Source organism: Canis lupus, chromosome 7 (genome assembly GCF_011100685.1).
Source record: "Canis lupus familiaris isolate Mischka breed German Shepherd chromosome 7, alternate assembly UU_Cfam_GSD_1.0, whole genome shotgun sequence".
NCBI classification, from domain to species: Eukaryota; Metazoa; Chordata; class Mammalia; order Carnivora; family Canidae; genus Canis; species Canis lupus.
In genome coordinates this window covers 12233583-12261519 of record NC_049228.1, presented here as the reverse complement: position 1 = coordinate 12261519, position 27937 = coordinate 12233583, and the positions used below count along the sequence as shown (strand labels likewise).

The 27937-nt window shown below is 44.7% G+C and overlaps 1 protein-coding gene and 1 long non-coding RNA gene across 4 annotated transcripts in view; one reads left to right on the top strand and one right to left on the bottom strand.

Moving 5' to 3' along the window:
• The window catches only part of PTPN14 (protein tyrosine phosphatase non-receptor type 14), a 180548-nt gene that overhangs the window by 116304 nt on the left and 36307 nt on the right, over positions 1–27937 (top strand). For 2 of the 3 annotated variants that reach the window (XM_038542137.1, XM_038542138.1), the window contains exons 4-10: positions 7402–7499; positions 10429–10496; positions 16797–16867; positions 17750–17837; positions 21532–21620; positions 24525–24612; positions 25385–25467. In XM_038542137.1, the coding sequence (XP_038398065.1) occupies positions 7402–7499; positions 10429–10496; positions 16797–16867; positions 17750–17837; positions 21532–21620; positions 24525–24612; positions 25385–25467 (585 nt within the window). Of the gene's footprint in view, positions 1–7401; positions 7500–10428; positions 10497–16796; positions 16868–17749; positions 17838–17912; positions 17982–21531; positions 21621–24524; positions 24613–25384; positions 25468–27937 lie in introns of those variants that run through there. The other variant, XM_038542139.1, reaches the window with a different exon arrangement.
• On the bottom strand, positions 1326–19342 carry LOC119872501. Its single transcript, XR_005361954.1, has 3 exons — positions 19099–19342; positions 12261–12391; positions 1326–2157 (listed from the first exon to the last, which is right to left on the bottom strand). It is a non-coding gene; the product is annotated as an uncharacterized LOC119872501 (long non-coding RNA).

The window sequence follows — 27937 nt, the reverse complement described above, 5'->3', positions numbered from 1 at the left end:
TTTGGAATGGATGGAATGTGCTCTTTCTCTCTTGTTGGTATCTCTGTCAATCTCAGTGTTAAAATTACGTTCCTTTGCTGTTCTGTACCCCAGAATTCTAGGACAGCTTGTCCTCAGTCCCCTCTTTTTTTTTTTTTTTTTTGTCTTTTATAGTAGAGAAACTTGGACATTTATTTCCTACTTGCCCAATGTAATGTCAACCAGAAAGCAATGATTGTGCTTTGGTACATACTGCACTGTCCTGGGAGAGCTGGGTTCCAGTACATTCTAGCAAGATTCGTCTGATGTGGATGATTGCAAAGGAAGTTTTCTAGTGAGGAAACACTTGCCTTCGTAATAACAATAACAAACAACCCATCTTTCTCTCTGTTGCACTCCCGCTCCAGTAGTTGATGGAAAACCTTCACAGACTGAAGAACGTAAGGATGCATTAATATGCTCCCCTCTTCTCTAAGTTGTCACATCTCCACTGACTACACACTTGGGAAAAGATAAGCTGGTTTGACTAACCTTGACCTGTAGAGAAGGGAGAGGCAGACAGGAGCTGTCTGGTAATAACAGTGGTACTACAGGTCGATAGTTACAGCTTACAGAATGCTTTCACTAACCTATTTTTAACTATGAGAAAGCATTTTCTTTCTCTCTCAGATCTCCTTAGGCAGTGGGGGGCGGGGAGGGAAGAGTAATGCATGGGTGATATGTGCCAATCATACAACTCATCAGGTGTTATTAAGTAAGCTAGCAACAGAATGAAGTCTAGATAACTTTCTTATGATCCATAGTATAGAAGTACCTTGTCTCAGTGCAAGAGTCAGTAAAGAGTGTGTGTGACACTGAGGATGAACTGTAGTTTGCTTTTTAAAAAAAATCTGCCATTGGAAATACACACCCCTAAGGTCCATCTAGACCCACTTCTGGCTAGAGCCTAGCCTCTCCTAGGTAGGGACCTTGCTCTCTGGGTTTTACTTTGTCTCTCTGTGAGTCTTATAATGTTGTTAACAAGCCATTAGAATGCACAGCTCCATCTTCTTTGCCTCCATCTATCTCTGGAGGAGGAAAGTGAAATTTCCCAGAGGCTACTGCTGGGACAAAAAACCAGATCTGAATCCACTTAGGACTGTCCTATAATATGTTTTTACAGAAAAGCTCCTCATGTCAGTGTCTGTCTCATGCTGTGACACATACAACCTGGTGGGGAGGAAGGCTGCTTGGTTATGAAAGCCTTTCCTTAGAGACCTCTGGATCATAAAAATCACCAGGTAGTAGGTGTTTTTATTTTTGTTTTTATTTTTGGACTTCAATGGGAATGATGACTTGCCTGCAGTGGTTGAGAATCAGATCCCACTCTTACTACTTGTGTGGTTGCTGTGCAGAAGGAGAGCTCCAAGCTCTGGTCTGTCTGGCCCTGACCACAAGGACAGTGCTACCTTGGGCCAGTCATTCTTCTTCCTCCACACAGTTTCCTTCTATAAAAACAAAAGGGTAGGACTTGGATTTTTGAAATCTTTCCTTTGTCAAATAGCTTAGGCTTAATCATGCCGTGACAGTGCATGACCCATGGATCTCTTTGGCCTTCAGAAACAAAGACTTGTGTCTTGCCTGACTTACGTGTCTACTGTGTCCACTGCCTTTTTTCCCTGGAGCTCAGGCCAACTGAGCGGCAGTCTTCATTGGACACAGCAGGTCTCAGGGCAAAGGGAAACAGATGACTTGGAAGCCTTCTACTCAGGGGAGGCACGTGTCACCTCCACCCCCATTCCATTGACCCCAAAGCCTAGTTACAGAGTTGATGAGGTAGGTGGGTGGAGGGGAGGCTTCATGGAGAGCAGACATTTGGAGCAGTAATAATGGCCACCCCCTCTCCTGTCTCCACCGTCCTGTGATTTATGCTGAGAATGTTGAGCCCTTGAATAGAAGCATGATCAAGATCAGCTCTTAAGGCTTTTATTCTCTCGCAGCTCTTCTCTGTTGGAGGCACTTCTGCTGAACTGGACTTGGAATGAATATTTCACTTGTGGGAGGGGTGGGGAATACTTCAAAAGCAACACGTACTCGTCCTCTATGTTCATCCTGTCGTATTTGTGGTTCTGTGGTAGTACAGTCCATACTTTTCAGGACACCACATGGAATGTCTCCATCTGAGAAGCAGTCACAGACCTGCAAATAGAGCAGAGTTGCATAAGTGCTTAAAGTCCCCATATATAAATCAAAAAGAGAGATTGAGGATCTTAGCAGTACATCTATAAATGTTGAGGATAATGTTACAGGGTATAATTTTGAAAGAGTTCTTTGATAAATGTCAGAAGTACTGAATACTCCATTGATTTGACCCGGTCTGGCATTTTTTAAAACTTCCTTTTCAGAATTCTTAAGAGGAGGAAAGAACATGGAGAAGTCACTTGTTTTCTCAAGATTGAAGGGGAACTATCCCAGATAGATGAGACATCCAACAACTGGTTCATATTATCTATCAGTTTCCAGTTAATAATATTTAATAGCACTATCAGGAAGCTTTTCTGTTTTCCCTAGAGAAACCTGAATTTTAATCTCTATGAATTAAAAACAAAACAGAACACTTTGAGAATAGACATTTTACCTTTATTCAACAAGCATAGTTATATTTACCAGTTCTTAGAGGGAGAGTAGAATCCTAACCTAAAACTGTTCATTGGACCCCAGCAGTCAGATGGACTATTTCCAGGGTCTTTGAATATGAAAAATATTAAAAAGTTTTCCTTGTGAGCTTGGGTTTTCAAAGAGGATCCCTTTGGAAAGTTGGCAAATACTTACTTTCCTGGCATGAAGATTGGTGTGTTTTTTTTTTTCCTCCTCCACCCAGAGCTATGACAGGGTGGAGTATACTTCCGTGAAATTGCATGTTTCCAAAATAGGATTCACTGTTATATTTTACTGCCGTTAGAATTGAATCTCTAATCAAAAATAAGCAAAACCCAAACATTCTAGAAATAGAATTTCAACTCATATTCTCTAATTTAGTCTTCATATAGGATAGAATTATTATACTTTACAAAAATGGCTTTTGAGCCAAAATGTACCAATTTCCAAAATGGTCCAGATTTCGTTCTCATTTCTGCAATCTCACATCATAATCTCCACAATCTCACGTGGGAATAGCAGTGTATCATTAACGCTGTTCAGATTCTCTCGTAGTCTGAGTGGCTTCCGGGAAAGAGTTATGCATTCAACAGCTCCTCAGTCTTGTATCCCGTAGGAGCCTATGTCTAACCTGATGACCAGGAACAATCCTGGTGTTCTTTGCTAGTGGGCTGGGACACACTGTTGCCTAGAATGGAGTGGATCTGTTCTAGAACTTCCCCGTATGTTATAGAAGTGTTAGCTATAGATGAAATTGGGACCAGGAGGATAAGAAAACTACCACTATTGTTTTGCTGGATCCTGCGGATTATATTCCCAGAAGTGTCAGCCCATCAAAGGCTCTAGGTATGGCAGATAATGCTAGGGTAACACCTTTTAAAATGCTTTTCTCTTTGGTTCTTGGAAATCAAGCCCTTCATAGCACATTAGAGAGAACCATGACATCAGTGGTTCAAGAGAAGATGAGCATCCCTGCAAGGCAGAGACAGTCGTAAACCTCACCAGGGTGTCCCTCCACATCTACCCAACATCTGCATACAGGAGTACTTAATAAATGTGGATATCCATGTTTCTCCTGGGCTTGGAGAGCAGAAAATAAGTCAGAACTGCTCAGGATGGGGTGGTGTCTGGGTGGTGCAGTCATTTAAGCAGCCAACTCTTGATTTTAGCTCAGGTCATGATCTTGGGCTCCTGGGATTGATGGGTTCCCCCGCTCAGTTGGGAGTCTGCTTGAGGATTGTCTCTCTCCTTCTGCCCCTTCCCCCTTATCTAAATTAAATTAAAAAAAAAAAACACTCAAGATTGTAAGGAGTGGATGGCATATAGAAGAGATTTGGTATTGTAGATTAGGAAGGGTAGGTGACCTTTACCACTTTTTCCTACCCTGAAATTGTGTGTTCTGGTTTGTTCTGTTTTTCTTTTTTGAGAATCCCATTGCACATTTCTTCAGTAAACTTAAGATTCTTTCCTATACCGAAATTGTGGGGGGCGGGGGATGGCATTTGTTTTTGTTGTTTGGTTGTTTTGTTTGTTTGGTTTTAATATCCTTTACCTTTTCTGAAGAAAGTCGCAGCAGGATCGTCTGGCAATAAGATGAGGTAACACTTCCTCATCCTTCTTTTCTTCTTCTTCTCCCACTTTCAGAAATATGGTCTTCAGATTCTAGGTGGCTCCTCTTCAAAGTTCACAGTGTACTCTTGTCACTCGAGAGGATCTTTTGCTGACCTAGGACCCCCTGGCCCGCCTCGGTGTCCACAAGGAGGTGATCTCCTGCCTAAGAACTGGCTAGGTTAGAAGCATGAAAGAGCAGGTCCCAGCCTGGGACCACGGGCAGGTCCCAGCCTCTTGAAGGGAAAGTGACCTTACACGAACGAGTGGAGCTTTTCCTGTTTCCTTGAGAATTGGCCCAGAGGCACAAGACAGATGCTGGAGGAAAACGGAGAGTCAGGCTGGGGAACAGGGAAGAACTTGGCTGACGGTGCTGAGGAGGAACCCTGAGGGAAGGGAACAGACAGGAAACGTGCTGTGCCCCATGGAAAAGGAAGTAAGCTTCTGAAGCCCAGGTTTTCCATCCTGGTTCAGGTTTTACTGAGCTTTCTCCCAGGAAGAACTAAGAGGGTGCATCAGATTATACTGTTAGATGTGAATCTGTTATTTAAGGCTGTAAAACCCGAGCTTTGCTCCCAGTTGGCCGGGTGCATATTCCTTGAAGCAAAGGCACTAACGTAAACCATTTCTGTTGGAACCTGGGATCCTCAACACTGACCCTGTGCACAGCTTAGAATGGGAGAGAAGCAGACAGACAAACAGTAAGCTTTTGTATCATAGGAGTGTGCAGGACCGCGCTTCTGTAGTGTTGACTCACCTGGGGCGAAACATTTGAAAATAAACTTGAATGTACCTGAGCTTGGGGACTTGAGTGAACAGGTGAAGAAAGAGAATCAGAAGATAACATGTGGCATATTTTAACCACAGCAAACCAGATCTCTTAGCCTTTGCTCTTTTGGTTTACTCTTGGTATTTCTTCAATTACTGCTTCAACATGTGTTGCTTTACTCTGATTCTCTGCTATGCATAACAAATAGACAGGTTATGACTTTTGCTTTAACTTTCATGGCAGATGATTGCCCAAAACTACCTCCCCACCATCCCCCCCACAGGCAGCGCCTTCCGTTTCACAAGGTCCTTAAAAGTATCCTACTAGGGAATCCCTGGGTGGCTCAGCGGTTTAGCACCTGCCTTTGGCCCAGGGCATGATCCTGGAGTCCCGGGATCGAGTCCCATGTCAGGCTCCCTGCATGGAGCCTGCCTGTGTCTCTGCACACACTCCCCCCTCCCCCGCCCTTCTCTCTCTCTCTGTCTCTCTGTCTCTCGTGAATAAATAAATAAAATCTTAAAAAGAAAAAAAAAAGTATCCCACCTAGTATTTCCTCCTTACTGTTTGTGCACTTTCAGAAACAGCAGCACTGCTACTTTATTTAACCAGCAAAGGACTTTTAACCATATGTTCTTATATATAAGGACTTAGAATCCATGATGCCCCTAACCAGCTAAGGATATAATAACTAGGTGAAATGGAGCCGTGTCTGCTAGTCTCAGAGCAGGAGTGGGCACAGAGCTTTTCTACACATACCAAGGACTTGTCTCTGAAAATCAACGTAGATACTTATTGTATATATTACTTGATTTAATCAGTAGTGGAGCTCGGGTTTTACAGCCATAAATAACAGATTCACATCTAACAGTATAATCTGATGCACCCTTAGTTCATCCTGGGAGAAAGCTCAGTAAAACCTGAACCAGGATGGAAGTACAATGACTGATCCAGTAGTGGAGCCTATAAAATAATTATGAATAATTTTAGGGGACAGGTAGGATGGTAGTAGGAAGAACATGTTGTTTTTCTATTACCTACTAGGTTTTACTAAAAAGGATTTTCAAATAACTCAATGTTGGTCCTTGTGACTGGAGAATAGGTTTTTCCCACCAGAGACTGACATGGTTGTCTGTACCCCATCCAGTAGACCCAAGAGGAGACAGGAAATAGAGACTCTTTGGAAGGAGGCAGAAAACCCAAGACCTTCCCTCAAATAGGCATCGGATTGCTATGTAATGATATTCATGATGCCAAGGTAGAGACAACAATAATTAGCTCTCAGTGTTGGTTGCCTCTCTTTAAAAGAGTTGAGCTTTGGATCACTCTTGAGCTCCCTGGATTGACATGTCCAAATTTAGAAAAAGTAGAGTGTTACAGTTACCCAGAGCAGAAAGGTTGTTAGCATTTGCTAAGAATTAAGGCTAGGAAAAGTCTGTTATAGAGGTGACTGTGTTTTTCAGCGTATGGTCAAGGGAAGGGGAGAGTCCTAGGAAGAAACGTTTGGGGATGAGGAGATTTCTAAATGCTTAGGTAATTCTTTTTTTTTTTTTAAGATTTTATTTATTTATTCATGAGAGACACAGAGAGAGGGAGAGAGACAGAGACACAGGCAGAGGGAGAAGCAGGCTCCATGCAGGGAGCCCGATGTAGGACTCGATCCCGGGTCTCCGGGATCACGCTCTGGGCTGAAGGCGGCGCTAAACCGCTGAGCCACTTGGGCTGCCCATAAATGTTTAGGTAATTCTAAGTACAGTTTTGTTGGCAAGGAAACAATGCACTGTATTGACCTCTGAGGACAGTGGTCCACTCTGATGTTTGATGTTGCACATGGGCACACTCTATTTACCTGTACTTGGCTGGTTTGGGAATGTTCTTCAGGTTGGGTTTTTGTGAGGCACAGACCTGTCGGGTGAGCCTGGCTCTGAAAAACTTTATCCCATCCACTAGCAGAATGCCAAACTATGTGGCCTGTTTGTGATCCACCCCACCAAACTGTTGAGCTTAAAAAATGGCATGTTTCCATAATTTTTTTAGGAATGCATCACTGTTGGATGTAGGTTTGGCAGCTATGCTGCCGTGGGTGTCCAGGTGTGCAAGAGCATTTTCCTTCCCGGTCTCTGTTATGAAGAACTGGTCCTTATCAAGTAATTCATCCTGCTGACCTACAATGAGATGATTTGATGAATGCTCTCAAACTGAGAATGCACAGGATGTGGCACCTGCCACATCACACAGAGATAAACACAGGCAGAGGGCACATTCCATCTTTTACAGGACTGACCTTTCTCAGCATTGCCTGCATGTCCTGCTGTGTATACAGAGTTTTACATCTAGAAACATTGATCCTGTGGGAACATATTTCAAGTGTGTGTTTTTAAGGTTATTTGTTCCTCTCTTCCCATGAACAGATATCAGTATTACCTGCAAGTCAAAAAAGACGTGCTTGAAGGCCGGTTGCGGTGTACGTTGGAACAGGTGATCCGGCTGGCCGGCTTGGCTGTGCAAGGTAAGGAGCGTGATGGCCAGCATGTGAAATCCCATTTTTCTCTTCGACTGCAGTGTTGCTGGCCTCTCACAGGGAAAAACTGAATTTACTTAAATGATCTCTTAGTAACTCTCACTTTCCATTTCAAGATATGTTAAAAGTACAGAAATAGAAAAAACAACAGAAATAGTGATTTCTGGTGGCAGGCTGGTGGATTTCTCAAAGCTGTTTGCAAATCATTCATGCTTGTATCATTTTAGTTTTATTTGAAGAAATAGCAGCTTTCATCCTGCCTTTAATTAAAGCTACATGCAGGGTTTGTGGAACATTTTCTCAGAATGATTCCACTACCCATTGTGGTCATATTTTGTGGCTTCGTGTTATGACTCTTTGACTTTCCCATCAGTTTCAAGTGTGATAGCTTTAAACATTGTAGTATAATTTATTCTCACACAGTTAAAGGGAGATTTAAAGTGCACAATTGTAGGGGGCGCTAGGGTGGCTCAGTTGCTTAAGAGCCTGACTCTTGATATCAGCTCAGGTCTTGATCTGAGTCATGAGTTGGAGCCCTGGGTTGAGCCCCATGCTGGGCACGGAGCCTACTTAAAAAAATAAAACAAAATGCACGATTATAATATAAAGCAACACACACATAGTGGAATGCATTTACCTTTCAACCTGTCCTACCTAGATTTATCGGACAGTTATTTTTTTTCTTTCTAAATTGTTACATATACTTTTACATATTTTTATGTAACATATATTACATGATCCTTACACAGATTTATACATTACTCTTTAGTGAGTGGTGACTTAATTGCCTTTAGTCACAATGAAAAGATCAAAATTAATTTTTTTTAAAAGATTTATTTATTTATTCATTCAGAGAGGGTGAAGAGAGAGGCAGAGGCACAGGCAGAGGGAGAAGCAGGCTCCCCGCAGGAAGCCCGATGTGGGACTCGATCCCAGGTCTCCAGGATCACACCCCGGGCTGCAGACAGCGCTAAACCGCTGTGCCACCGGGGCTGCCCAAAATGTAATTTTTAAAAAGAAACTCGTGTCCTTTGCAGTCCTTCTTCCTTAAAGTCAGTTCCCATCCAAATGGAATCCCAGCCGCCGGGTCCTTACTGTGTGGACTGTTGTTGGAGAAGCTGTGAGCTGAACTTCCCATCCCCGACTCTGAACTGATGTTGAACCTTTTTTGGGCTCTGTAATATCTAAAGAGGCAGCATTCCCTTGATCTTTTTCATCCTGGGATATTAGCAGTTGAATAATTTTTGCTGGACACACGATTCCCAGTAGTTAGCTGCTGTTGTTACCTTCTGGATGAAAATACACAAAATATGTTGTATCCACCTGTCCACTTAAAGACTAAAAGGGGGGGGATCCCTGGGTGGCGCAGCGGTTTGGCGCCTGCCTTTGGCCCAGGGTGCAATCCTGGAGACCTGGGATCGAATCCCACATCGGGCTCCCGGTGCATGGAGCCTGCTTCTCCCTCTGCCTATGTCTCTGCCCCTCTCTCTCTCTCTCTCTCTCTCTCTCTCTCTGTGACTATCATAAATAAATAAAAAATTAAAATAAATAAATAAATAAACCAAACTCCAAACCCTTTCCCTTCTTTTAAAAAAATAAAAAAGAAAAAAGAAGACTAAAAGGGGAAAGAACAGTGCCCAGAATGTTACAGAACAATTAGTATTTATAACAGAAAGATCCTCAAAAACACGGAAGAAGATACCTTTAATAGAAATAAGAGAAGATCCACTATGTCCCTCATCTGCCAATCACATCTTTCTCCTTTCAAAAAGCTTTCTCTCCTGTTCACTTTATTACCCTCTTTTTTATCCCTCTCACTCTTCAGCCAGCAGGTTTATTACAGAAATCCTGGATATTGGAAGACCCTGGTGATAGCTTTCAGGCTAAAGGAAGTTGGTGAATTAACCCTGGCTTCCCTTTTCACTGGGTCCTTAAAGCTAGCCATTCGGAGTGAGGGAAACTCCTCCAGCTATAATATTTGTAAGATAATTTTCCCAAGAACCCTTCTGGGGCAGTTAGCAAGACACAGCCACAGAGCTATAAGTTGTGAGAAAATATGATAACTGATGAGTAAACTTGAAAGTAGGCTGAGCACCTGACCTTTGCTGTCTTGAATGCCTCCCCTAAGCAATCATTCGTTATGTGATGAGTTAGTAGGTACATCCTTGTGTTCTCAGCAGCGTCTGTTCGCTGGCCTTCTGTCTGGACTCTTGTGTTCCATGTCTCCCATTAGATGCCAGATCTTTTACATGAAATTAAATTTGTATGCTGTTATGATTTTTTTCTTCTTGAGAGCGAGCAGGATGAGAAGCAAGACATTTATAGATTGACGATATGGACTCATGGTATTCTTTTTTGCATGTGCTCAGACATACCATTGTGAGATGAAAACAGGACAAAACAGAGTTGCTGGCATCTTGCAATATGGGAACTTGTTTGGGAGGTGTAAAAATTTGCAAGGTTGCTTGCCAAGGGTGATTTACAGGGGGAATTTCCAGCTGCAAATATATGAAAAGATGCAGATGGGTTTGGCTCTTCAGTTCTCTTAATTAACCTTGAGTTAAAAAGTCCCCTTGGCAGATATTCTTAAGATATGTGTTGATGCGTATTTAACAAAAACATAAGTATAGGTTTGTTTTAAATTTTTAAAATAGCTTAGGGATCACTTTCAAATTTCCCTGGGTTTTTTTTTTTTTTTTTCTGGAAAATTGTATAACAGTGCTCACATGCTGATATTTACAGTATTGCTAAGGGAAAGTGCTAACAATATCAAACACATCGTGGCATTGTTTTCACTTAATAGTGCAGAAATAGGATGAAGTAGGAATAATAAATGTGGCAGTGATTTTACCCTTATTTTATTCCATCATCAATTTCATATAATAAATACTACCACTCCCCCCTCTTTTCTTCTCAGCTGATTTTGGAGACTACAATCAATTTGATTCTCAAGATTTCCTCAGAGAATATGTGCTATTTCCTATGGTAAGTGTAATTTCCTTCTTAATTAATTTTCTACCTTCTTTGGATGTTTAATTCTTTTCTCTGAAAATCTCAGAGGATTTTGCGGACACGTATTCCCTGGGGAGGCAAGTCCATGTCCATGCATTTATGAAGTAGGGACATATTTTGGAAAAACACTGAAAAAGTAAACATGCCTCTTCCCCCCTCGTCAAGACACTTCCCTGTCCCCTGACATCCCCTCCGCAACGCAACCCTCAGTTCTACTACTCTCCAGAGCCCTGGTGCTGTTCCTTCCTTCCTTCCTTTATTTATAATTGTTTTTAAGATTTTCTTTATTTATTCATGAGAGACACAGAGAGAGAAGCAGAGACACAGGCAGAGGGAGAAGCAGGCTCCATGCAGGGAGCCTGATGCGGGACTCGATCCCAGGACCCCAGGATCACGCCCTGAGCTGATGGCAGATGCTCAAACACTGAGCCACCCAGGTGCCCCCTCTTCCTTCCTTTCTGAACACATCCAGCTTAACTCTTATCCCAGAGCCTTTGTCCTTGGGTTTCCTCAGTGCTCTGCTCCAGATCTTTCTATGGCTTGACATTGAGGTCTTGATTCAAATGTCATGTCCTCAAAGAGGCCTTCCTTTTCTTTAAGCGCCTGTATGATACACTCCAGCCATCAACTATTTCCTTCTAAATCACCGTTTATGTGCATATACTTCAGAGCTCTTTCAGTATCTAAATGTGTTCAGTACTGATTGATTGTCTGCTAGGACGTCAGCTGTGTGGTCCGTAAGCAGGGACCCTCTCTGTCTTGTCACTATTGTCTGGCATATAGTCCACCCTCATAAAAATTCATTGAATGAGTCAGTGAGGTCAGATATCCAGTCTTGGGTTAAATTAGGAATGAGGCTAGATTTTAATCCCTGGGGAATGTGTGTTTGTTTTTTGGTAGCTTTGGGGCAAATGAGAAGAGTTGTAATGAGGAGGGATTAAAACGTTTGAAAAGCTATACCCGCTCCAACATCCTGGCTCAGATTTTAGAAATCCTGATCATTCACCACTTATTTTTTTTTATCAACGGTTTTGCCCAAAGCACTGACCTGGGTAATAATTCCCAGGGGATGAAGTTATATAAGAAATGGTGCTTGTTCTCAGGGAGGCGGCACAGTAGTTGAGTAAATAGGAAGTTTGCAAAATCAGAATGCAAAGCCAAGCGTCATAAAGTGCACTCAGGATTTTATGTGGGGAGAACTCACATCTGTGTGGGGGGTTAGGGAAGGTTTAAAGACTCACGGAGTGTAAGCTGCATCTCAAAGGATGGGCAGGATGGCAACAGGCAGCCAGGGAGCAAGGAATGATCTAGATAGGGAGAGAAAGAGCAGGGGCAGGGTGGCACGAGTCAATGGTGAGTCTGGCTGTCACTCAGGAGTGACAGCAGATAAAATGAAACATCTCAGGGCTGAGAACACATGGGCTCTGTCTGCATTTGCAGATGCCACGCTTCGAGAACCGCTGGATTAAAGCAACGTGATCATTTGTGAAAGCAGGTCGGATGAGAATCTGCGTGGTGCTCTTGGCCAAGAGAAAATTTAGGTGTTAATGAGTGGCAATAAAAACAAGAAAGCAGTGCAAGAGATATTTTGGAAGTAAAATGAGCATCCAGTTGGGTGTGGCATATGGGAAAGGGTAGAGTGGTGAGAAAAGTTCAAGGTTTGAAAGACTAGGATAAGTAAGGCTACAGCTATTATCCCTATCACTGTGTGATGAACTCAAATTGTCACAAATTTACCTCATTCTTGTAGGTTAGGATCTCTCCGTTTTACATGAATAACTCTTTGTTCTTCCCTCCAAGAAAACAGCAGTGTTATCTGATGGGGCTCTTGTTTTTCATGCCTCGTTAATTTTACCCAGCAAATCAACCTGCATTCAAAGAGATGAGCATATTATTTAGCAGAGAAGTTCTTCCTAGGATTTGGTGTCAACTGGCTTGAATCAATGTCTCCACAGCCTCACAGGCTCACCTCAAGCATCAGGAAGTTTCCCATTGTGCTTGGTGGGAGGGAAGCAAAGCTCATACCTTAGAATTTTAGACAGTGTGCATTTTTGTGTCAATGGAGACAATGAATTGGCATGATAATCTTCCACATTTTTTCCCCCTTTCTCTCCTTAAAGGTCTTAATCACATAGACTTCAGACAGAGACCAGGCTTGGGCACTATTTAGAGTTTTTATGAGTTTGTAGATATTAAAATGCTCTGGCAGGTCCAAGTGCTATCTGTCAAGGCCAGAAAGGAGTTATTTTGTGTATCATGCCTTTTTCAGAATAAGACTGTGTCTCCACTGGGCTCTGAGCAAATCAGATACTTGAATGACATAGACCTCATGAAATCTCACCATGGGCAGACAAATAGGGATGTGTTATTCTTGGATCTAAAAGTTCCCTCTTCAGGGAGTTGCCTGGATGGCTCACTTGGTTGGAAAGCCAACTCTTGGTTTCGGCTCAGGTCATGATCTCGGGGTCCTGGGATCAAGCCCCAGTTTAGGCTCCTCACTCAGTGGGGAGTCTGAGATTTCTCCCCCCTTCTCCCTCTTCTTCTGTCCCTCTCCCTGCTCTCTCTCTCTCAAATAAATCTTTAAAAAATAAATAAAAACAAACTTCCCTCTTTGGCATAGTAGCTCCTTACGTGGACAGGTGACTACTTACATTCAGATTTAAGTTAACCAGAGTTAAAATTAAAAATTCAGTCCCATAGTTGCATTAGCTACATTTAAAAAAATGTTCAGGGGCCCCTGGGTGGCTCAGCGGTTTGATCCCTTTGGCTCAGGGTCTGATCCCAGAATCTAGGATCAAGTCCCACATTGGGCTCCTTGTGGGGAGCCTGCTTCTCGCTCTGCCTGGGTCTCTGCCTCTCTCTCTCTCTCTCTCTCTGTGTCTCTCGTGAATAAATAAATAAAATCGTTAAAATAAATAAATAATAATAAAATAAATAAAAATTTAAGAAAACGTTCAGAAACCACACGTGGCTAGTGACTACTGTACTGGAAAGCCCAGATATAGAACGTTTTCATCACTGCAGCAAGTCCTGTTGGACAGCCCTGAAGAGGCTGTGGTACAAGCTGATGTCAGCATGTGTACTGGAGTCGTGCACATTCCCTGGCTTTTGCCATGTCATTCCATCCCATGTCATACCCTGGATACACTGCAGCCTGTGGTCAGGTGGTTCAGGCTACAGGAGCCAAGTATTCTGTGCTCATGTCCTGGCAGTGCCCCTTACCAGCAGTGTGAACTCGGACCATTATTCGGCCTCATTTATGTTTGAAATTACTTATTTAACCAAAGTGTCCCATTTTTTTTTCATCTAAAAATGGGTGTAGCAAGCTCATTCCAGTCATGAGGACAAAAGGAGAGGATGCATGTGAAGTAACATACCATATGGTAAATTCTCAGTGAGTGTTTAGTCAGTTGTCCTGGTCCTGGCCATCATTGTCCTCTTATCAACACGACTGTCCCATCCTCTGTTACGCAAGCACAAGGGTGCGGAAGACTGTGCTTTTCAGGCAGCCGTACTCCGTGCATTTTGTAACGTAAGCAGAGGACAGCCAGAGGGTACAAACAATGGTTAACTGGCTCTGCGTGATTAGAGAACCCCCCCTCTGATCATGTGACACTCAGACGTTGCTTTACGGAGTTGAGGTCAGTGGCATTTGCGGATCACTTCCTGTGTCTGGAGAGCTTAGAAGCTGGCGTGGTGTTAAGAGCCCTGTCCTAGGCCCAGAAGGGATGTGGAGAAGAGCTGCCGCCCTTAGGCACCTATAATTTAGTAGAGGGAGGCTGACGTGGGTACGGGGTTAGATAAGCATCCAGATAACTGTGTAAGAGGGACCATAGGCAGACTGTGGTGAGGGCTGCTCGAGCCACACTCAGCGCAGAAGCAGCAAAGGCTTACCTCCTGCGTGATGGTGGTGGTGGTGGGGTATGGAAGCCACTGGAACGGCAGCTGAGACGGGCCCTGAAGAACAGGGTGGCATTTCTCTTGCTGTGATGGGCCCCGGGTGACTACCAGGAAGGGTCAGCATGAGTGTGTCAGGCGGCACACATGCGTTCTGCTAGGAGAGACGAATCTGCCAGATGCCTTCAACCTTGAGAGGGGCGGTCTGGCAGGCAAGGCGGGGTCACGCCGAAGGCTGGTCTGAATGCCAGGCCCAGGTGTTGACCTAATTGAGCAGGCCGTGGGGAGCCACGGAAGGTTGTAAACTTTCTGCTTGGTTCCACTAGAGCTTTCAAAGGGAAGAATGCATTCCTTTGGTGGGGGAGGGAAGATGGGATGAATGGCCTCGTTTGATCTTATAAAGCAACCGAATTTGTCAAATGGCATTTGTGCAGCAGAGAAAAGAACAAAGTTAAGTACACAGGGCACTCCACAGGTGTGCGGCTGTGTACAGGCCTGCACTCTGCTAGTTGCCATTCACGCGGGGCCGCTCGCGGCCTGTGCGGCGGGGCGCATACCTCCGGGAGGCCCAGACGCAGGCGGACGCGCTGGAATCGAGAACAATAGCAGAGGGGCACCTTTGGACTTTTTCTTCTTTCAAAGTCGGAAGCCGAGGTTTAATGGAGCACTTTTTGATCTTCACTTACCTGTCTTTATTTTATTCCATTGGCCACACGCCTTTCATTAGCTTTTCAAAATTAGTACCGGGTGATTACGGCCGCGCGGTACCCAGGGGCGCGTTCCCCGACGACGTAGGACTGAGCGGCTCTCCTCCCGAGGACTCGAGTCACTGAGTAGGATGGCTAGACAGGAGACAGCCAGTTCATCAGTGAATGCGTGAAAAATAAGGGCTGCCAGGAATTCCCTCCACCTTCTCTGAGGTTTCTCGTGACCATCTGCAGAGCTAGAGAATTTCCAGCATATAGTTCACGCCCTCAGTCTTCATCTTTCAGAGATAACCGATTTTTCAGGTTTTTGTGCCTCCAGATGGGATGTCTCTTGCAGTTGGGAAGTGCACCTTTTTGGGGGTTAGTGCTTCATCCAGGGAAAACTGTTAAATTGGAGACCATCTTTATCTAAATGGTGTTTTGGAATCAAGGCAATGCAGTATTTGGGATGTTCTCTGCCAAATTTCAGCCCCCAGGCCCCCCACCCCCAGTGTCTACGATGAGCTGAAGAGGGCCCCACCGGGGCACACAGCTCAGAGCCCCTTCTGACCACTCCCCTCTGGAGCTCAGAAGGAAATGGTGCGCATCTGCGTCCTCTTCAGTATTTACCTGCCTGGGGCAGGGGCCGTGGAAGCTGCTACCTGGCAAGGTCCGACGCAGCTGGCCCTTGGCTTGAGCCTCCCCAGGCTACCACCAGGGATGCAGGGAACTCTGGAATCGCCGTGTCTGTCAGGGTCTCAGAAACTGGTTGCTCTGGTCCTCCCTGTCTTGAAGTCTCCTTCAGACCATCTCTCCATCCCGGACAGTGCTGTGCTAGTAAATGTTTAACAATCCCTGATAGACCCTCACAGGTCATTGAAGGGGTGTTGGGAAGAAGTGTGTGCAGTTAGCTCGCATCCAGTGGCAGCCAGCACACCAGTGGTCCCAGGGACCTGGGATTCAGGTAGTTGAGACACCAGCTGGTCAGGTCCACACTGTGACCTTATAGAACTCCCTAGTTTTAGCCAACGTGGCCCCTTCTGCTTCCAAGGCTCTGTCAAGTAACATTGGAATGAGCCTCTCTGCCTTCAGGTAGAAGAGTATTGGGCCTCAGGTAGCAGAGTACTGGGGCACCTGGGTGGCTCAGTTAATTGAGTATCCGACTCTTGATTTCAGTTCAGGTCATGATCTTCGGGGTCCTGGGATCAATCAAGCCCCACGTCGGGCTCCGCACTCAGCAGGGAGTCTGCTTAAGATTCTCTCTCTCCCTCTCCCTGTCCCCCTCTACCCTTGTTCTCTCTCTCAAAATAAATAAATCTTTAAAAAGAACCACGTGAGTACTGACAAAGCAATTTCAATTAAAGTGAATCTGAGAGTCAGACAGGGAATAAGAGGGTAAATGAAAAAAGGAGATATTCCCCGGGCCCTGAAGAATTTAAGCAGCGACCCAAACTATACCTTGAAATAGGCATGTTAGTTAGAAGCAGAGAGCCTAAGTTACAGTGGAGAGCCATGTTATGGAAGTCACAGTGGACCCTCAGTCCTACCATGGACAGCCTTTGATTTGAAGGAGTACGGGGGACGGGGGGAGGCGATGAAGTGAGGCTCCTCGGGAACATCTTCTGGAGAAGAGAGCTCTTAAGGTTTATAAGCAAAATGGTAATGGCCTTCACTGCTTCTGTGTTGATAGGATTTGGCCCTGGAGGAGGCCGTTCTGGAGGAGCTGACACAGAAGGTAGCCCAAGAACACAAAGCCCACAGGTAAGGCCGGCTGAGGCGCTGGCCCCCAGCCCTAGCCCCTGGCTTGAGTTGCCCCTGCTGTGTTTCTTTCAACACTGGGTGGATTTGAAAACTCTGCTGCCTGCCCTCCCTCCCCTTTCTCTGGTTCTCTTTTTTTTCTTCCTCTCTCTCCCTTTTTTTTCTTTTCTTTTTTTTTTTTAACACCAGCAAGCCCACACAGACATGGAGCTGCTAGCCAGGGGAATTCGTGTCTCTGACCTTCCTCAAGCTCTGTTGCCAGAGCTGGGGACCCTGGGGCCGCTTGAGCTGAGTGAGAAGACCTGAAGAGCAGCTTTGGCGGGGGGGAAGTCAAGATCAAGAGGGAAAGAGGATCGAGACTCCAGGAGGCACTGAGAGGGTGCTCTGAGGGCTACGCAGAGTTATGGGACCAATGGAAAACAAACAGCCTTCCTTCAGACCTCAGAGGGCCTGTGTGGTTATCCCAAGGTCTCTTATCTCAGCTACTTAGCTCCCCAAATGGCATCCTCATAAACTTTTTCCTTTTTTCACCTTTTTTCTTAACAGTGGAGATTTTTTCTCCCAGGTAGGAGGGAAAAAAAAATTTTTTTTAAAGCAGGCAGCGCTATTCACCAGGATGTCTGGAATAATTAATGTTTATAGGGCTGTGGTTCTTAATTAAACACTTTACCTTCCTCTGATTATTCCCCGTTGAGTAAAAGCCGGTGGGGAATATGTTAATGAATTACTTAGTAATGCACCATGTCCTCACAGTTGGGTGATGATTGCGCTTCCCAGAACTAGAACTAAAACCACAGCTCTGGAATTTGCCATCAGGAGGGTAGGACCCTGTACTGCCTTCATTGCCCATAACCATTTCCTTCTTTGATGCTGTCGTGATTGCAGTGGGATCCTGCCAGCAGAAGCTGAGCTCATGTACATCAATGAAGTGGAACGTTTGGATGGATTTGGACAGGAGATCTTCTCTGTGAAGGTAGCCAGCCCTGGCCTATGCTTTCTTCAGCTTTCTCAGAATGGTTCAGGCAGTCAGAACACTAGCGATGACAGGCAGCAGGCCAGAACGACCTGGCTTCCTTATGCCTGCATGGCATCGGTTGGCAAGTCCAGTGGACGTGAGGTAAAGCAAACACTTTTTCTTAACGAAGAGATTTTGGAGTTGGCCACAGTGTCGGGGAAAATATCTTGTTGGTAAGACAGGCATCTGAGTGTGTCCCAAACACCAGCCCAGCCCGCACTGTGCAGGTATCCAGTCGGCAGGACAAGCAGCTAATGCCATGGGTGCATTAATATAAAGCCCCTGATGGGTGGTTTTTACCTGCTTCTTCTCTTTTCTCTCCTTTGAGCTGATCTGGGGATAATTGGTTGTGAGGCAGAGTGAAACATTTCCCGTATGCAGTCACACTTTATTTCTCAAGCTCTGTAGAGCCTGCATTGTGGGCGTCCAGCCCCTTTGGTGTGTTCTGGAAACGGTGCCTAGGAAACTGCTACAGCACATCACATCTTTTGCAACACATCCAGCTCCTGAAGTGGGTGTGGTTGGGGGGGGTCAGGGTTATGGTGCATGGTCACGTGTGGAGCGGAGCCCAGAACCCAAACTCATTTTCTTCTCTCTACTGACCAGCTTTACAAAAGACGGGGTTTTATCAGAAACCTAAAGCAACTGGCACATTTCAGCAATTTGGGAGATACTGCAATTTTAGCACAAACATTTCACTCTAAACTGGCTTCGCTGGCTGTTTTATAAGTGTTCTGTTCCCCCTCTGCTGCACGTTTGCAATTTGCCTTAATGAGAACTGCCCATGTGCATCAAGTAGAACGAGCAGGGTGGCCGCAGCTTGCGAAAAGGGCTAAATGGCTCTTTTTTAGATTTGTTTAATTTTCTTTTGCTTCTCTCATGGCTGCCCTTCGTAGGGTTGTAATCCATTTTCCTTGCAATAATGCCTTATGAAGCCATCTGCATCCCACTTAAATTTCAGCAGCCCATATATAGTCATGATATTTTGGGTCACTGAAAAACCAGGGTAAACTTTTCTTCACTTCCAGAAAACCCACTTCTCAGCCCCAGGAAGTTGGGGGTTGAGTTGTTGTGGCTCATTTATTTGTCCTGTTTTTAGGAGTTCTGGGCTGTGGGAAATAGGGGCAGTGGAAATAGTGTTGAAATCCACTGTGCTTATTTCTGATGGCCTTTCTGGTATGTTCTTTAGAGCGAAGAGCGCGAGGGGCATATACCGTACCTTGGTCTGAGTGGGCAGACGAGCACTGCTGACTCACTGCCAGGGAGTGTGACTGAGCTGGGCGTCACACGTACCGGTTCATGACTCAGGTGACCCCCGACAGACCACATGACTTCCAGAGAGCTGAGGATGGTGGGAGGGACAGCAGTACCAGTCGGGGCGGTGCTGTGGTCAGCTCTGAGATAAGTGCAGAGGCAGACGGGAGACTGCTGTAGTGATGGAGTCCCTTTGGCTTAGTACACGTCTTTCCTGACCGAGTGAAGTAAACAAGCTTGTTACGGATTTGCTGTAGGGAAGAACATTTCCACATAGTGTGGGCTTCTCTATGAGTGGTTCTTCACAATTTTTTAAGGTGGGAGGAGTACCAGGCCACTCCCCGACAGGTCGGGCCCTCCGCCTCCACACACCAGGAGCCACGTTAGAGATGGAGCCTTACGTTTTGACAGACGCAGCACCCAGGCATCCGTCCTGTGTTTGTCCCATTGCCAGGCCCTGGTGAACTGCTCCTCCCACGGCCCCATCCCCACTGGACCCCTGCACTGATCCGTCTAATGGCAGAGTGCCCCAGGAAGGATTACCACAGAATTTTCTTTCCCCTTCCCACCTCCACTTAGCCTATCTTCTTACCCCCCATATTTTTTTCTCCAGTCTGATTTACCTTCTCACTTCTGACTACCAAGGCATTTCTTTTCCTTCCCACTTCTTTCACCCCCAGCCCTCTTCTCTGCTCAGTCCCCAGCAGTGGTCTGGCCCTCTCTGTGTCCCCATTAGCAGGGCCCTGTTCCGATGTGCGCTTTGGTGGTGGGTCAAGAAGTCCCTGAGAAGGGACACTGTTGTCTTTGTGTCTTACATGGAACCGAGTGTTCTAAGGAATATAGAGAGCCTTCTTTTCTATCTTGTGCCTGGATGATACATGCCCCTCTGTTCACTCCACAATGACAGTGTCATCAGTAAAAATCAGGGGGTTGGGTGATACCTTACGCCCTGGCTGATGAGCCTTGTTCTCCCTCTGCTCTCGGGCATACTGGCAGCAGGTTATGCTCTCCCAGGCAGGAGGCTGGAAGCACCTGACTGGACCAGGAGACCAGATTGAAGATAAGTCATCCGGGCTCCCTCAGCACAGTGCCTGGCAGACTGCCCTGCAGCTCTGCTGTCTTCACACCCCTCCTGAACTCATGAAGCTCCCGGCCACTGCTTAGCATCCCACTCTGGAGCGTGACTAGATGGCCAAGGATCACCCTACAGGCTGCCCTCGCAGGAATGACAGAGGCCAAGGCAAAGGGACCGAAGCAGCCTGGAAGATGCAGAGACTGCAGGGTGAAGAACCCTCTACCTAAAATACCATCCTATGAGTCTCTGAGATAAAAACATAACAATATATTCCCTCCTTAAAGGAATAGATTCCTTCTAAAAGGGACCATTCAAAAAAGAAGAAAAAGGAGAACTCTCAGAAGTTAAAAATAGGGATCCCTGGGTGGCTCAGTGGTTGACCGTCTGCCTTTGGCCCAGGGCATGATCCCAGGATCCCGGATCTACTCCCACATCGGGCTCCTTGCATGGAGCCTGCTTCTCCCTCTGCCTGTGTCTCTGCCTCTCTCTCTCTCTCTCTCTGTCTCTCTCATGAATAAATGAAATGAAATCTTAAAAAAAAGTTAAAAATATATCAGAAATGGAAAAGGTAATAAAGATAAAATTTAAAAAATCTCACCAAAAAATGAAGTTATGGAATATGGAAGGTGGGAGATAAAATTAGAAGGCCAGCCCGGGATGTCCAACATCTGAATAGTGGGAGTTCCAGGAGGTAAACAGAGGAAATTGAAGAAAGTATCCCAGGACCGAGGACCATGAGGTTATAAATCGAAAGACCAAGCACAGTGGATGCAAATAAACACTCATAAGGGTGTTAAGTAGTGGAAGTTGGTGGCTCTGGGGAGAGGAAATGGCAGGGCTGGGTCTGCTGTTGACCTCTTTTAAACAGGCTCCAAAGGATATGCTCAATCCTGCAAACAGCGGCCACATATAAACGCACACATATGATATGCATACCTAATCCAACTACATACATGTACAATTTTGATTTAAAAAAACCCAAAGTGGCAAAGATATTAATAGAGGTTCATGAAAGAGAAACTCTTAACACTGCCAACAAATCTGAGAAAATCCTAAAATTCTCACTTGGACAGGAAATGTGTTGTGACAAATTGAGATAAAAGAAAAAAATATATGTATGTATATAGTCCACTGGGATGTGCAGGGGAGGTGAGTCCCTTCAGGGCCGCATTGCCTGTTGCCCCAATGCTGCCTGTGATCCATTTGTGCACGGGCTGGAAACAGGGTATGGCCTGCATGGGTGGGATCCAGCCTGGGCTCTCGGCTCTGCTGGACTGCTGGCGATCTGTTTGGTCACGCCATCCTTCTGTTGATCTCATGCAGGACAATCATGGAAACAGTGTGCACCTGGGCATTTTCTTTATGGGGATTTTCGTGAGAAACAGAATTGGAAGACAAGCGGTAATATACAGGTAGTCCTCTTTGTCTCTTTCCCCTTTTTCTCCCTTGAGGGATTCTAGAAAAGCCCACTGAGTCTGACAGTTAATCTCAGTGAGTTAAGAGCCAGGCTGTGATCAGAGTTGAGCTTTTCTCAACTCAGATAAGAGGGGCCCACTGTGAGATTTGAGCAGTTGTGGAGAGATGCATCTTCTTTCCCTGGAGGCCTGGTTGGGGGCTGGGGGTCAGAGGAAGCTCCTTCTTTCCACTTGACTCCAGGAAAGGTGCTCTTGACCCCTGCAGAGCCCAAAGAATGGTGCTAAACTCTGTGAGTCTGGTTGGAAGCAGGCCGTCCAGCCAGTCCTGCTGGTTCCCTCTGCCCACATTATTCATGACCAGTCATTAAATCCAGGCTGGCTTCTTCCCATTTTCCGTCACCCTCTGCCTGACCACAGGTGCTAGAAGACTGTGGACTAGTTTTTATTTTAAATATATCATTTATATTTGGGAAAGTGCATTTTGAAAAGCAGTGAATTTGCTATTATGAACTAAAGGATTTGGGTACTTTTAAAAACTATTATTATTTTGCATTTTAAACCCTCTTCGTTTAACACGAGAGAACCAATTTCAGGATTTGGCAAAGCGTTTCCCCCATTGCATGTCAATGAGCTGGCTGGGGTTGGTGCCCATAGTTGTCTCCATCGCATCAACGATCTCGAAGACTGCATGCTTGCCTTCATTTACAAGGGTGATATGGCCAATTATTTATTCGAAGAACAGCTTTTCTGCGCGTGCAGTCCATGGGCAGAGCTGTGCATCTATGGTAGATCATCCAAGACAGCTCTTAGAGGCAAAGCAAAGTCTACCTTCTGGAAGTGGATCTTGTCCAGCTGTGTACTCCCAGGATCAGTAGTCGATGCAGGCCATTTTGCAAATGGTCTCCCACCAAAAGCTTCCTAATCAGCCCTTTCACCCTCTAGGTCCCTATCCCTGCCATTATTTTTGTCCATGGATTTTTCTTCTGCTCTTTGAATGGAGACATTATTGGAGCAGGAGAGGGGAGAGAGAGATCTTTGTGACTGCAGAATAAACTTTTTTACATCTGGACATAGTCAATTCCATATACCTATAGCAAATTATAAATTAGTCAAGTACAGTCTGTACATTTTAAGAGTTGTAACTACAAATTTGTATGTTCGTTTAAAGCTGTCCAGGCATTATTTTGTCCCACATAGTTCTCCATAGCTAAATCAATTCTTCATATTCTCCTTGAACCTAGAGAAGTAGACAAGTCTTACATCTCCAGCTATGGAGGTTAAATAGAAGGAAATAGCCATTTGAAACTCTGCTGATGATAAGCCACTCATGGTTTGGTTCAGTTCCTTAGGAGCTCTTTCCACACCTCTTCAGCACTTACCTTGACAGCCCTATAGGATGGGAATTGACTGCTACCATAATGTCATGGTAAGGATCCCCCTAAGTGAAGTCACATTGTTGAGTGAGGAAAGGATCCAGAGTTGTGGCAGTTGATTTGAAGGAATGGAGCACGAGGAAACCAAATATCTCTTATCTGTAGAGACCTTCACTGAGGAACATGTAGCTACCAGTCTGTGTAGATGTAATCTGATGGAATTATAAGTCAGCAGGCAGCTGTGCTGAGCACCAGTAGAGAGTATGGCTCCAGCAGATGTCTGTAAACACAGTTGGTGTTGGGAGTAATGGAAAGGTGACTGGAGGAAAGCCTGGAAGCCCCAGGTATAGAACTCCGGTGTCTCTGATGAGCAGAGTGAACGTGGCTATGTCCTGTTCTCATTTGTGCCTAAATGGTCTCAGCTCTAAAGTAGGAACAAAAATAGCATCTTAGAGAGGTAGTAAAGAAACCGTACTCTATACAGATGGAAGGCAATATTATTATTTTTAATTCTTTCAGCAAACATTTATTGCATGCTGCATGCCAGGTACTTGGCTCAAGTGTATGGAGTACAGAGGTGAAGAAAGCAGAATCTCTAGGCATGAGGCCTATGCCCTCCTTTGCCTTAGTTGGGGATCGAGTCACAGAAGTAAACAATTATAATACCATGTGGTGCTCAACAGAGGACTATACCAGATTCTTTCCTGCCATGTGAGTGGTTAGGGACGGGGAAGAGAGAGAAGGTGACTTCTGAGCTGGGTCTTAAAGAAATCATCTAGGTGGAGGATAGGGAAGTATAATGTTGGCATGAAGAGGCAGTGGGCAGGGCATTATAGACTGGGCACAGAATGAAGGAAGGCAGTAGTAAGAGATGGTTAAAAATTGACATACAAAATAACCATCAGACAAGGGAAGGTAAGCTACTGTGTCCCATTCTAATTGAGTCAATTAGAATGGGACACAGTAGCTTACCTTCCCTTGTCTGATGGTTATTTTGTATGTCTCATTTTAGCTGTGGTCTTTATGAGGAAAGAGAAGGAAATTTGTGTGTGTAGATCACAAAAATGTGGGCACATTAAACATCCCTTGGGCACTTGTTCTTGGTGGCATAATCCATCTGTAGTGTACACCGCAACACAGAATCTATGTGGATACGTTGGCCTAGATTCCTAGAAGCACATGACTTTAAAATACTTTCCATCATTAAAAGCAGGGATCATGGGAAATGCTTTGCAGTTTGGAAATGTGAAAAACAAGGCAAAAGATCCTTGAACATTTTCCCCCTAACTAGTCATAAAGGCAACGGTGCCTTATGAACAGCAATATCTAGATGTAGGTTATACATATACAGCATTTTTAGGTATTTAAGTCCATGCAAGTTGTGTTTTACTTTTTTGCTTGGAAAGAAGGAATATTTGGCTTTTAAAACTACAGTTAAATCATACATTGTCAAATGAGACTTCACCAGTAGCAGATGACCCTCCTACAGAACTTCGTTGGCAAACCCAGTTGCCTATCTTTTGACCAGGTGGAATGATATCGGGAATATCACTCACAACAAGTCTACTATTCTAGTGGAGCTCATCAACAAAGAAGAGACTGCCCTCTTTCACACGGTAAGCAAAATAGAAAGACAGGGGCAGGGCCGACAGGCAGCTTGCTTTTTGATTTCTCAATACACGATATCCTTTCCTTGCACTCCACACGGCGAGAGAATAAATGTTCTCTTGAACTGATAAGTATCCAACACTCGCCCGGTGCTGTCATTACTCATTTCTGGGTAATGGTGGTAGTTTCCTGTTCAAAATGCCAGGTTTCCAAGTTGAGTTCGGACTCTGGGATTTGGGTTCCTCCACCTGCTGTGTTTGTGGTGGATCACATGTCTGGCATGCCACGTTCCTCAGCTCTTAAGTTACAGCCTGCGCATCCAGTAACCCCCCTATGATATTGCCCAGCACTTTCTTTTGCCGGCTGACCTGAATTTCCTTCCCCATCATAGCCCAAACCTAACCCGAAGTAAACTGAGTGATCACCCTTCTGTCGAGCGCCCCCTTGAGAGCCAAGGCTGTTGCTTCACCTCCCTGCCTCTCAATGGTCATCCCATGCTCTGTCTTCATTCATTTCTTTATTTTTAAAGCAGTTGGTTTGGAATTGTGTAAAGACACGCCAGCTCATCAGTGTAAGCCCAGTGCCTTACTCTTTAACTGATGGATTGTCTGCATCAGTGGTGGGAGGCTTCCTAGCCATGCTCGCCATAGATGAGCATCATAGATATTTGCTGCTCTGCCTGACAGGAGGGAGGGATGTGGGCCCATTCAGAAGAATCCTAGGTAGATGCATATAGAGTCAAACCAATGTTTATTTTTTCCCCATCTCTTATTTTCCAAGGATGATATTGAAAATGCCAAGTACATCTCTCGGTTGTTTGCTACGCGACACAAATTTTACAAACAAAACAAAATCTGCACTGAGTAAGTAAATATTTCGTGCACTCTTTGCTCCGTGGCTTGAGGGATGTGCCTCAGGGGTGTCCTAGATTGCTCTTTCCACTTGCTCTATTTCCCCTCCTTCCTCTCGGAAGTTAAAGGAGTAAGCTGCATCCAGGCAGGAGTGAAAGAACTTTAATGATGAAGACTGTCTGGTGCAGTGCATATGCCTGGAGAGAAAATAATTCACAAATTGACTGAGTGCTTGACTACCTGGACGGGTTGGCCCATATTAGTGCCTTTCCATCCTCTGCTATGAGTTTGGAGGAGCCGAGCCGTTCCCAATTTGCCAGGGTGCCCCTTCGTGTCAGATGCGGAGTCGGTTCAGAAGTGTGTAACAGAGTGGCAAGCCAACTTGAAAGAAAAGAAGCTTCTGTCATCCTCAGCCCTGTTTCTCTTACACAGTTGGCTAACCCTGCGTGTGCTTCTGGGTCATGTCATCTGCCTGTAAATGAGAGGCCGGGGTAATTACAGGAAGACTTGGAAGACGCTAATAGATGTCACAAGTCCATGTGTGTTTTTTAAATTTAATTTGGAAATAAAGATGATAAAGGGAGTCTGATACAGGAACTTAAATGTGACCTGACCTTGGATGTAGAGTAGCTGGGCCTCACGCTATCATTGCCTTTATTTTGGTTGCCTTCAAAAGACGTCCCTCAGCAAAGTGCATTCGGCAGGTGGGGCGCCCAAGGTGCTTAATTGTGTTTCAAAGAATTCGGGGATAGACATGCAAGCGAGGAACTGCTTTTCCGTTCCCCCAGTGGACACATCCAAGAGTGTGAGAGTATTGTCCCAGAGCAGTTCCTGCTGAAAACTGCGGCTGCTTTAGAACTGGAGCTTCAGCTCCTGACACACTTTCTTCTCTACACGATGGAGGCTCTTTCAAGCCAGTCATTGCGATTGGTCACTGTTGGAGTCTAAAAAGATAGGCGATAGTATCCGGTCTGCCCGCAAAGTTTGCAAATGTAAATTTAGAAGGGCAGTGATGAGGGAGTGGCAAATCAAACAGCCATAACTGTACAGATGTGCGTGTGCACGTGCGCACACACACACACACACACATACACACACACATGCCGTTCTTTTGAACAGATTCCCTATAGATCACTTCTGTGCGGGTCTGCCCTGCTGTTGCCTTTGATTCGTGGGGGTGTCTTTGACATGAACAGGGACTCTATGGTTGACTTCTGGAGGGCGAATTAAAACAAAACTGTTCCAACACATGGATTTTACTGTGGTCTTCTGGTTTGACCATTTCTCAGCAAGTGGATTTGTCATAAAATTTTCCACGTGTTTTTATTTTGAGGTCTTCTAATATTAGTGAACATCCTATATTAAATGGAAAGCTAAGGAAATTGTGTTTTCTATTTCTGCAGTAATCATTCTTCTCCTGTTCTTAACCAGGTATGGGAGATTCCCAACCTCTTATCTGATAAGAACCTGGATTCTCTAAGATGTACACCAGCGTACTCCATATACACAACAAATTCAGAATCTCAGTGCAGGCTGCATTAAGGCCTGGGATAACCCCCTGGAGTTTTATGAATCTAGCATCATCTTCACAGCATCCTTCTCTAGAGGTCTCCACACCCTGACCTTAAAAGACTGTCACTGATTTTTATTTTTATTTTTTGCACACAGAGCTGTTGCTTGTCATCTTCCCATATAGCTCCAGGGAATGGTTCCCATATTTCTTGAGAGAAGAAAAATCGCAGGTCTTACAATAATATTATAAAACCTGTAACTAGGTCTTATAATGTATTTGGCCAGTTGTTTAAAAAACATCCAACATTACTGCACTGTTTCCATCACTTCATAAGATGTCCTATCACTAAAAAAGGTAGGAAAGATGAACTCTCAGATTAAGGAGAGTGCTTTGAATTGGAGAATTCTAGCTTGATGAACTCAACATGTCCTGGGTTTTTTGTTTGTTTTTGTCTTTTTGTGATCTCACTGAGGACTAGGGAAAATGTTGCTCTGGAATTCAGGACCCATTTCTCAAAGGCACCTTTGATTTCAGTCCTCCAGAGTTTGATAAAACCTACTCCCAGTCCCCACACATGTTTATCTCTCTGTTAAAAAAAAAAAAATCACATTCATTCTCAGTCTGGAAAGGATCTGATTAGATAAATATTTGTAATCGGTGTTGTCTTAATTCAAAAAGACCTTTATATGCTCTTACTTAGACTTACTTAATCCACTCTGGATTTCATTTGACTGGCAACATTTTAAAAAGTATTTTTTTCTACTTGCCGTTTTTCATTATGAAAGATATTACACACACAAAAAGATATAAAGGGTATGATTCTTAAAAACCCGTGTAATAACAGTGATATTTTTCAGTCTTGCTTTCTTCCTCTCATAATCTTTCTGTATTTTCTATAAAACTTATTTTCTAAGGACCATATGCTCCAAACTTTTGGAAATAAGGAAGAGAATAAAAAAGGCAATCAAA